The sequence below is a fragment of the Papilio machaon genome, chromosome 2 (assembly GCF_912999745.1).
Source record: "Papilio machaon chromosome 2, ilPapMach1.1, whole genome shotgun sequence".
NCBI lineage: Eukaryota > Metazoa > Arthropoda > Insecta > Lepidoptera > Papilionidae > Papilio > Papilio machaon.
Genome location: NC_059987.1, coordinates 8,820,126 through 8,838,265, shown reverse-complemented (window position 1 = coordinate 8,838,265; position 18,140 = coordinate 8,820,126). Strand labels below are relative to the sequence as shown.

The 18,140-nt window shown below is 31.4% G+C and overlaps 1 protein-coding gene and 1 non-coding gene across 2 annotated transcripts; both read right to left on the bottom strand.

Annotated features, from left to right (window-relative positions):
- Positions 1-9: 9 nt before the first annotated feature.
- LOC106716852 (protein white-like) lies at positions 10-16,799 on the bottom strand. The gene is made up of 12 exons (XM_045682757.1): positions 16,693-16,799; positions 15,618-15,747; positions 15,240-15,288; positions 14,504-14,684; positions 14,085-14,234; positions 12,584-12,822; positions 10,438-10,608; positions 8,719-8,824; positions 6,899-7,123; positions 3,573-3,708; positions 2,905-3,111; positions 10-191 (listed from the first exon to the last, which is right to left on the bottom strand). The coding sequence occupies exons 1-12, from the start codon at positions 16,705-16,707 to the stop codon at positions 10-12; spliced, it is 1,791 nt and encodes a 596-aa protein (XP_045538713.1). The 5' UTR covers positions 16,708-16,799.
- A 505-nt stretch (positions 16,800-17,304) lies between these two features.
- Positions 17,305-17,377, bottom strand: Trnav-aac. The gene has a single exon. It is a non-coding gene; the product is annotated as a tRNA-Val (tRNA).
- Positions 17,378-18,140: the final 763 nt, after the last annotated feature.

The window sequence follows — 18,140 nt, the reverse complement described above, 5'->3', positions numbered from 1 at the left end:
AAAGCCTCTTTAATAAGCGTAACCTTTTCGTTCTTCTCTCTTCAGTCCCCAATATCCCAGTACACTCCACAAGGTTGCTACGAACAGAAGACCTATTGTATCTTCCACTACGAAGTTATTGGAGTATCCATTCTCCAACAAAACTGCAGCACCATCCTTCACACAAATTCTAGTTGTGTTTGTTGGACACTCTGAAAATACTTTTAATTATGAGTGATAACACTAAGACACGAAACAAAAACATTCACGAGAAAGAAATTTAACACGGGAATTGTTCCTTTACCATTAAATTTTTCAATCTATATATATAAAAGATAGTCGTGTTAGTTACACTATTTATAACTCAAGAACATCTGAATCGATTTGACTGAAAATTGGTGGGGAGGTAGCTTAGAACCAGGAAACGGACATAGGATAATTTTTACCCCGTTTTCTATTTTTCATTCCGCGCGGACGGAGTCGCGGGTAAAAGCTAGTTGTCAATATTTCATATTGTGGAAAGGAAATTTGTTATCATGTGGAAGGAGGTATAACTGGTGCCTCAATTCTTTGGGCAAGCAGTTAGTTAGTTTCTTAAAAATATTAACAAAAAAAACACGATACGGAAAGATACGTAGTATTATCAGACAGTCTCAATTAACAGACGATCTCGTAAACCAAAGTTACGATTAGAGTTGGTATAAAATATATTTCAATGCAGTAACTCGTACACGTTAAGTTATTCATGACACTATATAATAAAATATTGTAATATTCTACGGTGGTCGGGCCATCAACGTGTTTTCTATAATAGGACCGAACGTAAGTAAATGTCGGAACGAATAAACATTTTACTTGTAAATTTTTTAATTAACATAAAAATTCTCTACGTTTGATACCATTAGAATACGTGTATACGAAATTAAATAAACATGAATTATTCAAATATATGCTATTATAATAAATTTAACGAATTCACTTTATTATGTAGCGCAGTGGTTTTCAACCTGTGGGTTGCTATCCAAAGAGAGGTTGCAGAGGGAAGGTAACGTAGCTATGAATATTATCGGAGGATTTTTTTCGCCTTACGTATATTTTACATTATGTCAGTACAGTAGGAAATTAACGCTCAAAATCAGTCCTAACATACAACTGGCATAGTGTAAACACTAACAAGCGCCAGTGTGCCCATACAGTTGATGTCAAGCCAGGGCTACTGTCCTATTGTACTGGAATAATGTAAACCAGGCATTATACGAAGCAACAATTGGGACAAGTCAATGGATCATCTGACGTGTGACGTTCATATACTTAATAGATTATCATGAAACATATTGAAGAACACTGGTGTTTTGTAATCGTTATCAATCTTTAAAAAATTGCTAATACTTAGAAAAGCAATACGTTCTGCTGACCTGACAAGTCTACAAACAAAAGTGAAAAGCCGCCTCTATGAGATTTCTATTACATACATATTTGATTAGGATTTACTTTAGGAATATTTTTTATTTTTACTTTTCTTGTATTATTTCTTTTAATAACAACTTCCATCAAAATATCAACATCTAAATTCTTAAAGACTTAATGACTGTTGTTCTTCGTTACTGATATTGTTTTGAATAACCTGTAAACATAATCTTCTATCTCCATGTATTTTATCTTCTCTGTCTTTCTCCTGAGAAAACTGAGAAATATGTAGCGATGTTTATTGGTTTAGTGGAATAAAATTTCCATCCAAATTTATTCATAAATAAACAAACATAGCAACTTAGCAACGCAAATTCGGTCCGTGATCGTCGTGATTCCGTCAGATAAGCTATTTATTTTGTATGCTAATTTTAGAGTGTGGGAAAACGCCTACAACTTAAACTTATGTTTGTTATTTTACTATTATTAATACAATGGGGTTAGGAAAATTAACGAAACAATCATTTTATAAGCGAGATATACATCACTAATCGCTTTCACATAATTGTAAAGCGTATTAAACCTTTTCAATTCTTTTCAAACTCAGTGAAAGATAAAATAAAAAAAAATCATCATCATCTACTTCCTCTTATCCCTTCGAAGGGTCGGCACAATTTGTACATCTCTATTAGGCATATCTTTTTCACACAAGCCAAGAAAGTATACTTTCCTTTGTCTTCCTTTCCGTCTGTTGCCATCCACATTTAATATCATTAAGTTCTTGTATATGTATAATAGATATAAATAATATTATTATTATAAAATAAAATTCCTGACTATACTTTATATATACATAATTTATTTTACTATATACATAATTGTCACACTAAGTGGCGTTTAATCGTTACAAAAAATTACCCTTATTTTGGATTTAAAACGAGAAATCCGCACTAATGTACTGCTTTAGTGTAATCACAAAAATCTCTTATACAATTATCTTCTATCCCAATTAATGCAGGTATGTATTTTTTCCATCAGAAATAACATATTCATGCGCATACAATCTTGTTATGGCCGGGCCTTCGTGGGCTGTGAAGATAGCGAGGCATATATTTTTTTATTAGTAAATTGAGTGAGCTATTCAACCGGTTATAGTCCACGTTTAGTTACAATAATTTATAGACTTTATAGACTAGAGCCGGAAACTCCGCCTCCGTTGACGTACTGCGATTTCACAATATTACACATTACTAAACAAATACTCAATATATACGTTATTAGAGCAAATAAGCTTTTAAGCGATTTTTTGAGTCGACTAGAATATATTACAGTATTGGAAAAATCTTTACGAAAAATGATGTTGTTAACGTAAAAATGGAATCTACTTAATTACGTATTAACTATCAACTGACATACAAGATGAGCTTGGTATATTTAAGTATTAGATTTTATTTGATTTTAAGCTGTAGGTAAGCTTAATTTTAACCTTTAAGATATATGAATATGATAAATTCTTACCAATATCTCCGATTTGTCGCCAATAGATATTACTGATAGCGTCCATAGCGTAATAGAAATGGGAAATGAATTTGAATGGATATAACCAAAATGGCAGCGATGATATTCGTAGAAAGGCTCCAGACATCAAGAATAAAGGTAAATCTGCACACGGCATGACGTCAGCCATCATGCCAGTCGATATGAACAGGGCTCCCATACCGAGACCTGGAAAAAAGGCTGAACTGTATCTAACACGCGGTTTCTGAGACAAATGACTCTGTATAAATCATATTGTTATCTTTTGTCAAAGAATTTGTTAACGAATCCAACTATAAGCCGTGGATTTCTCAGCTGTATTTTGACAGTTTAGAACACTCATACAAAAATACAATCACCATCATGTTCTTTTTTGTAAAAAAGAAAAAAGTTTTTTTGCAAATGTTTCAGCAGAGGAAACATGCGGTAAAAGTCCCTGAAATTATCATATCGCTACAACACGACGAATTCCACATTCAAAACTATGTTCTTTGGTAGCCAAATGAGAGTACATTTTTTACTTCATATACGTGTGGGCGTACTGGCTGAATATACAGAGGTATGTTTTTTCACACAAAACTTTTTGCTTCTAAAAATAACAAAGTATATTTTGCACAATTGTTTTTACAGTATTATCGTATGCCACTTACCATATGCAGTAGACGCAAACCCAGATATAATAAGAGCGAGGTATAGTTCTAGAACTGTTAAAGAATGGTTTGGCAACTCCACAGCTGATGCTGTTATGGTAACAAACGGAATTGGCCAAATTATACAACGAGGCACCTGTAATAAAATGTAGGTATATTTATAATAATTTAACGATTATGTGTTTTTTAACGTAAAAAATAATAATAAACAACTTTAAGTTATAGTATGTTACAAAAAAGGGAAGTATCATTTAGCTGAAGTTTAAAAATAGATAATTTTCAAAATAAAATTTTCATTTTTAATAAATACTTGAATTAAAGTAACACGTCTAACAGACATACAATTAAATATCATCCTCGTCTATAAATGTACCTTTATGTACATATAAAATTGTTAACATCAATAATGTAGACAGTTTAAATAGAAGCGAATAGCAGCCTATAACCCTTAACCTTTGCAATAGTAAATCTTTACATACATTCCTTAAAGGTGCTGCATCACAACTTTAGCGCAGTAAATAATGATAACCATCAAGTAACTTATTAACCATCTATAATTTATTGAATATTGATGTTTATTGATTATGTATTTTAATATGCAAATATTGATTACATTACGTGTAATCCTTACTTATTTAAAGTGTCAAACTGCAATACCTAAACAAACGATGCAATATGGCCAGGTTTAAATATATTTTATTCTACGATTTTGATATTTCTACAAAATTTATTATTTATAACTGTTTTTTAATGGCTACAAAATAAATGAACAACGACTTTTTTTTTAATAAAATGTAATCTTATTTAAGTCTGAACAGTGTTATTTTACGGTTATGAAATCGTAAAAATGTATTCAGTCTACAGTTTCGTATTAAAACTTTACATTGTTTCTATAGATTATTAATTCAGGTTTAGATATTTAAAAAGTTATTATTACGAATTGCTAACTGGGTATGGAATTTTAATTAATAATTTGTAAACTGGTGTAAGGAATTTACACCAGTTCTTTCTAATTATCAAGATGTCATAAAAATCAATTTAAAACCAATTAAAATGCCTTGTGAAGCCAAATATGCACTTATTTATATCAAGGAATAAAATTACGTATATGTTGAGTGTAGAATTATGCATCCCATCTCTTTGGCAGACAAGGAGTTTGCGTTCTGCCAAAGAGGTGGCATACTGGCCACCAAGACCCTATGCCTTTTTATGTAGGAAAAAAAGAGAACGCAGAAGTTACCAACGAAATGTAGTCGCAGAAGTCGTAACAACGTGATATAGTAGTTATTATAGTGTTATTGAATTTTAATGTAAATAGTGTAAAACAATTTTAACAACGAAAAAAATGTATTTGTCTGCCGTTCTGATATTATCAATTTATACAAAATATAAATATAAATTATTAATGTAACAGTGATTATATTTTTGTATACCACTACACATATAACGTGTAATAATAATAAATATTTTAATAAGATATTATAGACAACACTTACATTAACAACGCAACAAAAATATAACATATTTTCTTATTTTAGTAACAACATTTACATTCAAATAAATTATATTTTATCGCTACATATCATGACTTTTATTTGCTTAATTTATAAGAATTTTAATAAAATTTGTGGAAAAATAACATAATCATGACTAGCTTAATAGCTCTGCGTTCTGCTTTACAATTTCATGTCCTTGGTTTGTTCAAAAGATGACGTTAGTAATAATTTGTTTTACTCTATTGTGTACAGTAATATTCATAATAATGTCTTGTTTGAAACATTGAAAAAAAAATCTTACTAATATTATAAATGCGAATGTTGAATGTGAATGGATAGATGTTTGTTTGAAGGTATATCCGGAACGGCTCAACAGATCTTGATGAAATTTGGCAAAGATCTAGAACATAATCTGGAAGAAAACATAGGCTACTTATTAAGTTTTTTTTTTAATCCGCTCGGACGGTGTTTCGGGCGACAGCTAGTTGAATATAATTAAAAATATTGTTGCCTGTTAAATTAAATGTCGCAATAAATTCTGTCATACTCAATTACACAAACAATTTGTCTGACTATCTATAAATAGTGTAGGCAAATTATTATTGTCGCTAAGGCAATTATTTCTGCTAACACGTTCTTAAACGAATAAGAAATTAGTTTAATTATAGCCAGTGTCTAAAAAGAATTACTAAGAAACGGTTCTTTACTTTAAATAAGAAATTCACTCATTTATTCTAGTTTAAATATTTTAATTGACATCTATATATATAAAAGAAAGTCGTGTTAGTTACACTATTTATAACTCAAGATCGGTCGAACTGATTTAGCTGAAAATTAATGGGGAGATAGCTTAGAACTAGGAGACGGACATAGGAACTTTTTTTATTTTGTGCGCATTTTTTTTATTCCGCGTGGACGGAGTCGCGGGTAAAAGCTATCTTTTATAAAAATGTTTTTACATTATACTATCGCATTAAAACATCTTTAGTTTCTCTTCAAATTTAGAACGGTCAACCTTCACGATATTTGTAGATTTAATAAATGTCATATCCGAAACAGATATGTAATTAAACTGGTCTACAGTAAAAGTAGAATAATGTCCTTTTGCCATATTACTGATGTCGATAATTATGTCATTACCAAATTTATTTATTTCGTTTAAAGCAATTAAAATATGAATATCTACAATTTATGTAGCAGTAAGTCAAGGCTGTAGTTACAAGCTTACAAGATCTTGTTTTCCAACGTTTAAGTAGAAAATGAAATTTAATGCGTCATGGAAATGTTTTGTTATTTGTGCTTGTTGATTAAATATTTTTACATACCAAGCTGCAATTTTATTACGATAGCTAAAAAATAAAAGACTGAAAGGAATTCGAATCGATTAATACGTCACTTGTCAAAATCGGTTCAGTCGTTTAAATTACATTTACTATTGTACTAAGAGCGTCGGTGATTCAGGGGTTAAGCACTTGACTTGCAATGTGCAGGTCCTGGGTTCGAATCTCGTAATGTACCAATGAGTTTTTCGATTTACATATGTACATTTATCCGACGTTCTTAAGGTTAAGGAAAACTTCGTGATGTAACCTGCACATATCTAAGAAGAAATTCAATGATATGTGTGAAGTCAACCCGCACTGGGCCAGCGTGGTTAACTATGGTCTAGTCACCACTAACTTGGGGTACGTTCCGAGCCCCTCGGTAGGGACGTATAGTGAGCTGATGATGATGATTGTACTAACCTAAATACAAACTTAGATACATAAAAAAACTTACATACCTGCGAAAAATATACGAGTATAAGTTAGAAAATGATTAATAACTTACTTCATTTATAAATCTTGCGACGAAGTAAGCAGAAACTCGGTACATGCCAACTTCTCTCCTGAACAAGGATAAATCTGTTTCAAACGCGTAGAGCGCGGCGTAAGACAAACTGAAGGACACTTCGCTGCAGATCAGCCATAGGAGACCTCGTAGGTTCTGTACCCCTCTCTGTGTAGTCCCTTTACTGCCAGCGAAGCATATACCGATCACCACTGCACCTAGCACCTAGGAAATACCAAAACCTTTCTCATAATTAGGTAAATAACGGCTTAACTCAAGTGTAGTCTGATATAAATATTATTTACCGACTAGGTTCGACGTCGGGGCTCGTCTAAAAAATTAGCCGTTATTTACTAAATTAGTTTTTTAAACTATTGTATTTTTTATTTTTTTATTAATGTTTTCTGGCCTGGATACTAGTCCTTTTGGCCGTAAACTATTATAGGTACTAAGATGATACCATAATTAATTAATCTAAAGTTAAATGTCACATCTATGGTATGAAACAACCAAATATTTTTAGTAATGAACTATTTTTACAGAATTCAAAATGCAGTGATGTCCTGGATTTATATATATATATCCTATATAAATAATGGCTACTTAATAAGGGCTACATAATAATATATATTAAATTATGTAATTAAGTTTTCGCTTTACATATATTTTGTATTTAACATACACAAGCTAAAAATAAACGTATGTTATAAATTGCTTATTTTAAACTCAACTTACTCATCAATGTAACGTCCAAAATGTAACGAAAGATAAGTAATGAATGGCAATGACCTAATCTTAGATTATATGTATAAGGATTCAAACAACACAACCTGTTTCTACATTAGCAAGGGACATATGAAACTGAAGAGAAACGTAAAAAAATAATAATTTATCAAAGTGCCGATGACATGTGTTATGGTATGCCACTAATAAAAGACAATGTTTAGACGATGTTTAGTCTTGCTTTAATTAATATTTAAATTATGTTAGAGTCTGCAGTAGGCGATCTAAAGTGGATGACAGGAAGTCCATGTATGCGAAAAAAGGACTGCATTCTGTGATTGAAATTGGGGAAGACTATGTCTAATAGTGGGCTGACACAGGCTGATGATAAGAGTGTGCTACAACATCTGTTGCACAAAGGCTCTACCAATCTAAACCCTCCAATAAGAAGTGCGTAAAATTATTTCTGTTAATGCGAGTTTTGAGTGATGTACTTTAAAGATTCTTACTACAAAGAAATATTTGAAATTTATCTTCAGAATGTTTTTGAGTGGGTTTTCACTGCGAAAAATACTGTACAAACATTTTGTATTGTTATCACAGTTTTTTATGAGAATGTGAGATTTGTATGCGTGTGTTTCGGCAGTGGCCACGGTTATCTTTTACTGTTGCAAAATATCTTTTAAGATCCTATAAATAACATCGTGCTTTTAATACAGTTCAAAATCCTGTTAATGTTTTATTAAGTAGTAATCGTAAAATATATTCATAAACATAAAAGTTATTGCAAAATTGCGATTACTAAGCAAAATTGTTGTAAAGACCGCTGGAAACCCGCTTTTGATCAAAAAGTGTCGTTTATTATTTAGATCTTCTTATTACAAGATAACGATGTACTCAAGAATTTCTCAGCAATATGTTAAATTTTACCCTAATCATTTTACTGGGAATCGATTCCATCAATAACCCTGTGTCATAAATGCCTGCGCTGGAGTTGGCACGTTGGGTACATGTGTACTCTCGTTCCCAACGAGTCAAGTCAAATAATAGGTACTGAAGTGTGATAACCGATATAATTTATCAATTGAATATCGTACCGTAGATAATAGGAGTGAAGCTGCGAGTCCTTTATAACTTCTTCTGAGCCGTATTGAATATCTCCACATAAGTAACTGTACTTGTTTCGACCAACTTCTATTGCATCTGTAAGAAAATCGAATATGTCATTAGCCATATTAAAAAAATACATTTTCGTGACTGGAAAAGAAGTTTTTTTTTGTTTTAAAATAGTTATGGTTAAGTTAAGGTCTTTTTTAGTAACAAATTACATAATTCGGTAACAATCTTGTCGTATTTAAACCAATATCTATTTTACGAATACATTTATTGGATTCTACTAATACAGTAACATTAAGCTTGTAATGTTCAGTTTGCGTAAGTATTTTCAAATCTTAATAACAAAAACAAATATTCTATCTATTTCAGTTGGGATAAAAACGTGAGAGCTTTTATCTTTACTTAATATTACGGCCTTGCGTGCCAGACGTGTAATTTGTAAACTATGTAATTTTGGTTCGAGGCGGTAGGCATACATTTTTTGTCCCTTCGCTCCGGAGACGTTAGTCAGATATACTGAAGATATTTCTCAATTATTCTTGTGAATATTTCTAGATGTTCTTTATTATTTTTAGAGCCATTCATTTAGTTCATTCATGTATGCAAGTATATGTAAAACTGTGCACCTCAATGAAGTATTTGATTTTTTAAATAAAAAATTATCTCTAGTTTTTTTATTCAAAGAATTCTTTTTAGCGATGGGGATGTCAGTATTACTTGGTACATATGTTTCGGGAGAGTTTATTTACAGAATAAGGCTGTAAATATATTAAAAATTCTAAACATAATATAACACATATAATAAGAATGTTGAGCTATTGTAAACTCGCATAAATTAACTAACCTTAAACGTAACTTTTATTTCACAATGTTGCGCAACTTTAATAGGCCACAACGTGGAGGACGACACGTTTGATGGCATGCCGTGGGACTCTATTACGAAACATACGAACAAAAACATTATCGTATGTCTTACAAAGAAAATGAGCCAGATGATAATCTATTTTTCAAACAAAACAATAGAAACCCACATTTAAAATTAAGTTTAAATTATTCGTTCTCAACGGTTCTATTTTTGATCATGGTAAAGTATTTGATGCATTTGTCAATGTTAAGAATGTTGATAAAGTATTTCTTTATCTATATCACTTAAGATAACCTTTCATATTCAATTACACAGAAGTTTTTTTTTGTTGGCTAGGGTTATTTTAATCACTAAAACAAATTGATTGGGCCAGGAAATGTCTAGGAAGTTAATACTAAGTCAATAGTAAGGTCAAATAAGTTAAATTGTTTCTATTAAGTCTAGTCTATTTCTAAATGTTGTAGAATAGACAGACAGACTGTATAACTAATGTATATATATTCTTAAACGTATCACCTTGACGATATATTTAAAAATAATTTGACTATAAGAGCACTGGAAAGGTCTATTAAAAGGCACAAATTACAAATTTTAGTTTAATACTTCATACATTAAAATGTTTAAATAAAATCCCCAACTGAAATGAAAAAAAAAATCCACAACAATGTAAAACCACATCAAGTGATATGATTCTGACATCCATGAGTAAAAATTCAAATTTATCAAAGTCCGGTAAAGGCAGTTAAGATTTTCTAACAGATTAAAAACAATTAATAAATGTATCGAAAGTTATGTGGGCGTTTCATGTAAGTTTCGTCGTATCACTCACACTGGCGGGCGCGGCGTCGTGTGAGTCTCGCAACATGTTTCGTCGCACTCGTGAAACCGGTTCCGGTTATTTTCCAAGATTCTATCCACATAGTTAACGTTAGTAGCCGGAGAGGGCGACACGGCCTTGATGTAGAATTCAGCCGGATTGTAGTTCTTCGGGCAACGTAGGTTAAGACTGAAAACTTACAAAATTAATTTAGATTCAATTAAAATGAAATAAGTTATCTAACTTTAGTTATAATTATTGTTTTTGTTAATCACGTAGTTGATTATATAATAAATTGCAATATATAAATAAATATACTAAAATTAAAAATAACAAAATCTTATTATTTCATAAGCTGATTTTAAGTCGAATATTTTAAAAATAAGGCGAGGAATAAGTCTTAATTTTAAATAAGAATCGTATAAAGTTTTTTCTTCGTATCGCTAGACCCGTCACCCGTTAAGATCGTACGATAAAATTTATTTGACCACCCAACATTGTTTTAGAAGGAAGTGGTGGAGGTACCAATTTATCGTATGTAAATAGTATCTTATTAAATATAAATGATAGCATTTAAAGTCGGATATATTGTGGGATGAACGATGATAAGTTTTATGTACTAACAATGACTAAAAAGAAAAATGTTAGTTGCGGTAAATAAGTGTTATGTATTAGGTGCAAGACATTAATTGAATAAAGAATATTAGACTTTATTTATCGCTTTCTAAATAATATAATGTATTATATATGTATACATAGTTATTTGATACATTATGATAAATTAATTTCGCAAAAAATATATATACCAAGCCTAAGTCAGCCGAGCCATTCAACTCAGAGTTTAGACACTCTAGACTTAGGGCTTGGTTTTACTGACGAGTTAATGACTCTGAGTTCAGCGGTATTAATTCACTAAAATTGGCTATGTTAAGCCGAGCAGGTGACAGATTAAAACAGGATCCACGATTCATTAAAAGTAACTTAACCAGTTCCTAATGCTTTTAACCGCTTCGAACTACAATGTTAAATTTAGTGGACAAGTTACGTTTTTAAATCTATCGGTATAGAAAGGTGGTAAACAACTTTTCAACAAACCTATTAGACATCAAGTATGACAAGGGGCGGATAAACGAAATCAATTACTTTGAAATTTCTCCGAACTCAATTACCTATAGAGTTTCATTTTACATAGTTAAAGATATATAGCTAACGTGTCCGCATTTAAAGTAAATTACGGAGCTAATGAGAATACCTGGTAAGCAGACTAGTTTTGAGAAATATTTATTAAAAATACTGGGTATTACAGAAACCCTTGTAACCTGTAAATGCTCATAGACACTGCTGAGAACAAGCCGTTTATGGCAGCGTTAAGTTATAACTTTTTCTTGTCTTTTTATAAAATCTCGCGATAAAGATTAATATTTAAATGTTTGTATAATAAAATAAATTATTTAAATTATTTACGTAAACTACGATTATTGTAGTAAACAGATTATTTACATAATTCCTTGGCCTAAATTAAATACCTTATTGGGTACGACGACATTTAACTATTACTCTACTAAAGTTAAAATAAAATATATAATCAAAAAAAAACTCACAACACTCGTGCAAATTACTTTTACGTGTGTTTAAAGTATTCCGAACATTATCCTTAAAAGGAGAAGTGTAAAAAATAATATTTTGAATTTAAAACTTATATTACTCTTTATTTTATCCAATTATGATAATTTCGACGTAAACATTGTCGTAAGAGCAAAAGTAAAGCTTTAATGACAATACATGACCAAAATAAGAGGCTTGAAAGTTCAGTTAAAAGGTCGTTCACCTTAACCATGGATTGGAGTTACAGCATGTTATTTAATTTTTTAAATGGACTTCATTTTCAAAGAGATAGAACACTTTGCCCTTATAGCTAGTGCTAAATTTGTCAATCACACGATTAGAAAAAAAATACTTTTTACATTAACTGAATAATTTAACACAATAACTGCCACCGACTCGCCCTGCGTTTAATACGTAAAAATTATATTTGAGATTTTGATATATTTTAAGTTTAAAGGCAGTGAACGTGTTAAACTTAAATGTAACATACGAACAAACTCATACAAATTGATTTTTACATCTATTTATTAGTTACAAATTATTGTACTTTTAAACTTGCCTTTCAAAGAGATTCCGACAGTTTTCATGAGTGCCGTGAAATAGTAACTTGCCCTCTGACATTAAAGATATGGAGTTAAACTCATTAAATAGATCTGAGGAGGGCTGGTGTACGGAGCAGATAACAATCTTGCCGGTGAGTGAGAGACCTTTCAGCAGACCCACCACAAGAGATGCGTTGTAACTATCCAAGCCAGTTGTTGGCTCGTCGCATATTAGAATTTGTGGGTTCGATAATAGCTGGAAATGTTTTACTAAGATATTATTGTACATCTTTTAAATTTATCTCAAAAAGCATCAGGGGAGCTTAAACATTATCCTTCTAGAAAAGTCCACTAATATTACCGGTATCATTTTAATAAATTTAACTGATGCTCTCCGATCGAAATTGGAGATTGACTGAGTGGAATGTGTATTTCGAACCACTCGGCTTATGTGATCAAAAAACTTAGTAGAAAAGTCTTTATTTTTAATTCTTTAAAATTTTAAGACTTTCGTACAATCATACCACAATAATATTCGTTAAACTTATCATGCCTTTCTGAGACCAAAATCACTGTTCAAAAAATATTGTTATCTCTGTTTTGTCAAAGATATTTTGTATAGAGAATTTAGTCTCAGAAACCAAAGGAAAGCGCATAATGTTGACAAACACAATGAGGAAGCTGATAGTCTAGCAAGAAAAGCAATAATCGATGCTTAAAAAAATTACTATATCATTTTCTATAATTGTATTATTTAACTCCACGTAATCCACTGAATATTAATCTTAATTTGTCGTAATGCTGACAAACAACTGTTTAAAATAATATATAACTTGTTAGACATTATAATTTAAAAGATTCTTAGATTTATGCACATTCAAGGCAATTGTGAGCCGGTTATTTGAGGTAACAAATCATGGTATTAACCTATAAAGCTATTCAACAGCTTAACGATGAAATAAATAGCCCTGAACCATACAAACGATCTAATAACAGTGTCGATCCGCCTCTAATGGCCGTGGGACGGAGTATTACAATGGACGATACAATTTTATAACAAAGTAAGCTTGTAGAAGCTTATTTCCGTCTTATAAGAGATTAATTTCTTTGAAGTTTTGAATCATTTCAATGAAAGCGTTAATGTTACAACATTGAAAATTATTTGATTACGTATTTTAGATTTATTGTTGGAAACGGATCAAAGAAGCCGTGTTCCTTTGTATTTGGTATCAATTTATTTAATTGCAATATGATATATGAGTTCATATAAATAATTAAGCATTACAAACCAATATTATTTAATGTATTTTATTTATTAAGACATTATATTTCGTAGAAATTTCTTTCTTACTCTATATATTTAGGAAAATTTGAATTCTCATATTTAAAAATTGTGAAAATGTTCGGATATCTTTTCTCTCGTTGCAGTCTTGTCAGACTTGTGTCTTGACAGATTACTCGAATACATGAAGACCTCGTCGTCTTTAATGTGTTAATTTATTCTTTTTCAATACTCACAGATGAAGCTAATGATAACAACCTTCGCTCTCCACCAGATAATGATTTTATCAAAGTATTTTCATGAGCTTTCAATTTTAGCATATCCATTATTGTATTTAAAACTGTGTTATTCCTTGAGTTTTTGGCGCTGCCAATTTTCATTTCTGTCTGGAATATATAAATGATTCACATTTTCATTTTGATTAATTTGAGCTTTTGCGACAATTTTTTTGTTAAGAAGTCTTCGCGATTTTCTTGCATGTTAAACAATGTTACTGCATGATCTTTGCCAAAACGACAATTTTGAGGCTAATGAATTGCAGCAGAAAAAGTTATGGTATTACAAATAAACATGTATTGTCTCTATTTATTTAGTATTTCACAGATAAACAATTAAAAGTATAAAATAGTCCAAAAACTTATAATCAATCTCTCACCATAAATATCAGATGCTCTTTAACACTAAGGCAATCCATGAAGACATCCATCTGGGGTAGTATCTCCACTTCGCCTGGTTCTAACTCGCTGACATTTCGGCCGTTTACAGTCACCACGCCCTCTGACGGCAGGGTACATTTCCCGCACAATGACACTAAGTACGTTGTTTTTCCTGCACCACTACAAAACAGAATAAGACGCTCGAAGTCGAACCTCTATACGTGGACAGGCTATGAACCGTGATATTTTACGCCTATAAGATTTTCACCCTTTTGGCTCTGACGGTCGCCGTTAATAGCGGCAGTGAGAATTCGAACTTGTAATAGAGATAGAATTAACTGTTAAGAACTTCAACTGGCTCGTTTAAGTCGGAACGAAGCAAATGCTGTCATTTCAGTTTACCAGTTCAGTTTAACAGCAATTACCTTTCCGTTTATAGAGATCAGTAGAATAAAGTATAAATTACCAAGGGACCACGCTCAACGACAGTCCGTGGTAGTTCCTTTGAGTTACGAGCGTGGGTTGTGTTGTTTCCTATTGTTCTATCTTAATGTTATGCTATATACTTTATTATATAACTAACTACAACTAACTATACTTTATTATATAACTATTCGTTTGTATAATTTTTTGATGTAAATAATACTTTTAATGTAACTGTTATATTTATTTTTGTAACTCCATGATAGTGCACAATAAAGTATATTTGTATTTGTATTTGTATTTGTATATTACCTCGGGCCAAGGATCGCTAAAAATTCTCCAGATTTTATACAGTCGCTGACTGAAAATAAAATTTGCAATATAATAAATTATAAAATTGCAAAACATGTAAAGTATAGTACAGTAAAAATATATAGTTACACAGTTTAAAGTCAATAACCTATAATACAAACTACGACATAATTTAACAAAAGAAACTGGTCGTCATTTGACGACTATTTTTATTACAGAATCTTTACCTGGGATGAAATAGTTAAGGATACCGCAGGTAGAGAATTTACTAATTAAATAAAAAGTAAACAGGTGGTCGCAATGATAATGTCGAAATGTGACCCTTTGGAAATCTCACGCGGGTATATCTAATCTAATCTAATCTAGTATATTTTTTACCGTTATTTAGTATAAGGGCTTTGGGTTTGCTTGGTTTTTTCTTCCACCATGATTTCTCTTCGGGAGTCCACACTTTGAGCTCTCTTACCTTCAGAACTACGTCTACAAAACCCAGAGTATCGTCATTTCTCTAAAAAAAAAAAAAACAATTTTATATTATCTATGTCGTGTTTTATACTTTAGGTATATACTGTGTGACTGCTCTTTCAATTTGTACGTATGATAGCTAACTGCGTTGTGACCACCAAATGACGTTTCACTGGCATGGGTAGTAAATAAACGTCCTCTACTGTAAAAAGGTTAGCAGTCAACTAATTATTACAAGTTCTAAACTGTTTAAAGTTTTTTGACCGCGCAGGTCGACCCGTTTCACATTTAATATTGCATCAATAAAACACGAGATGCCGCTCTGTTACCCTTCTGTTTGGATTCAAATCAGAAGTAGCAACATAATTTCACTGTCGGTAATTGTGGGAATCATCGTTTACGAGGCAAATTTATTTGAAACAAATATTTTTTTTATTTTTTTTCTCCTTATTACCTACATCCGGACCCAAGGAGGTTTCATGTGAGAACACCTTTATAATTGCCAGTTTACGACTATGGTCTTCGATGAATATTGTTAAGTTATAATACGCATATATTTTGAACTTGCTGTTTTGTAAAAATTGATACCAAAGCCAGATAAGTTTTAATCCGTAAAGTTAAAGAAATCATTCATTTCAATTAAAGTTGGTTAGACTTAATTTAAGATGATGAAACTTGTAAGCTTAAAGGCGCTTACTCGAAACTTTTTAAACAATAACTAAAACAAGGCTTCTTAGAAATAACCTTGGTTTAATGTACCGATTTTATAGTTACTACGGAGAAGACTGAAGTCATATACATCTAAACTTCAGATTAACGAAAAAATCAATAATAAGTCGTACAGTTGGCCACAAAAATCTAAAATTATTATCTACATAATGCGTTATTCACGAAACTATGGTTAAAAGTATGCATTACAACTATTAAACTTACAAAGAGTTTTTTTGAACCGTACGTAAAAATAACGAATAAATAAATAAAATTATACCTTAGTTAACTCCATTTATATGTAACAAACACTTCACAAAATACACTACATTTGACAACGTACGGTATAAAGACGTTACGGGAGCCAGACCGAAAATCCAGCACAGGAATAAACAAGATGAGGTTAAGAAAGAATTGCCGGCGTCATATCTCACAGTGAGATTCTTGTTCAAACAGATAACAGATTGCTTTATTTATATTAACTTGACGTTAATGTAGTTTGTCCTGTCGTGCACTGAGTAAACATAATTTATTTCATCCGCTTGATTCGCTTTGGTATCTCATTTTATTTAATTTCTTTTTGTGAACAATAGCTTGACATTTATAAAACCAGTCACAGTGATTGTAGTGCTTTTGACAGAAAACAAAGAAATTGAAGAAGAGATCTCCTATTAACAGAAGTATGAGGTAAGACCTACGCGAGACAAATGACTTCTATCAGTTCAAAAGACAACACAAACAAATGATAACATCGATAACTACGAGTATGTCTAGCGTTTTTTAATTAACAAAACATATGTATATTAATTAATTACAATTAGTTACAATCGAAAAGTTTCTAAATTGCATACTATTACGGTCCGGAAAAACGTGTGTAAAAAGTATAAAAACATGTTTCCGCCCGGGATCGAACCGGGGGCCTTCTGCGTGTTAGGCAGATGTGATAACCGCTACACCACGGAAACTTGATCGAATATAAATTAATTAACTTGCATTTTTGAGAAATTATGCATGATCAAAAAAATTTTGGTTAACACTAAATTAACGGATAAACTTTGGATTTTATAACATTAGTAAAGGTATATATTTATCAATAAGCCGCAACTAAATTTCTATTATGCTGACCTTTATCCATCGCTCTAAGTGAATATGTCAAGGAGTAAAATCATCCAATATGTATTTATTTTCATCACGCTTCACATTATAAAATACTAATATTAGATGTTATTTAAATATGGTTTATACTGTAGTGATAAAAGTAATTATTGGTAAAAGTTCGCAGAACTTAGCTTAGCAGAAGTTAGCTTACCCATCTTGGTGATGTAGGAAGACATTTTCATCTCTATTCCTACTTACGTTTAAACATTTTTCAACCAGCTCTACTCCTCTCCTATAAATGGCGGCAGGTATCTGCGTTTCTGGTGTTGAGAATGTCCATGAACGTCTTCTCAATTTGGCGATCCGTCGCTCGTTTGCTCTCTTCTCGTAATTAATTTTTAAGTACTACTGAGAGAAGGGTTTTATGGCGCTTTCCTAATATCCGTTCCGTTCTAAACAATGTTGAAAAGTAAGATGTTAACATTCGAATTAATATGTTATTTCCCAAAATGTTATAGTCATCTTAATAGAAGATTTACTTTCTTTCTTCGGTAATATGAAACACAAACACCTATTCGCTAATTATCCAAATTCAGTTTATGTAACGCTGACCTTATAAAGTAACAAACA

Excerpts from the sequence above, each read along its gene's own strand:
- LOC106716852 (XM_045682757.1), bottom strand. Across the intron at positions 14,685-15,239 it reads TTAGCGATCCTTGGCCCGAG|TGGTGCAGGAAAAACAACGT; the intron begins GTAATATACAAA and ends TCTGTTTTGTAG. Across the intron at positions 3,709-6,898 it reads TCGCAAGATTTATAAATGAA|GTGCCTCGTTGTATAATTTG; the intron begins GTAAGTTATTAA and ends ATTTTATTACAG.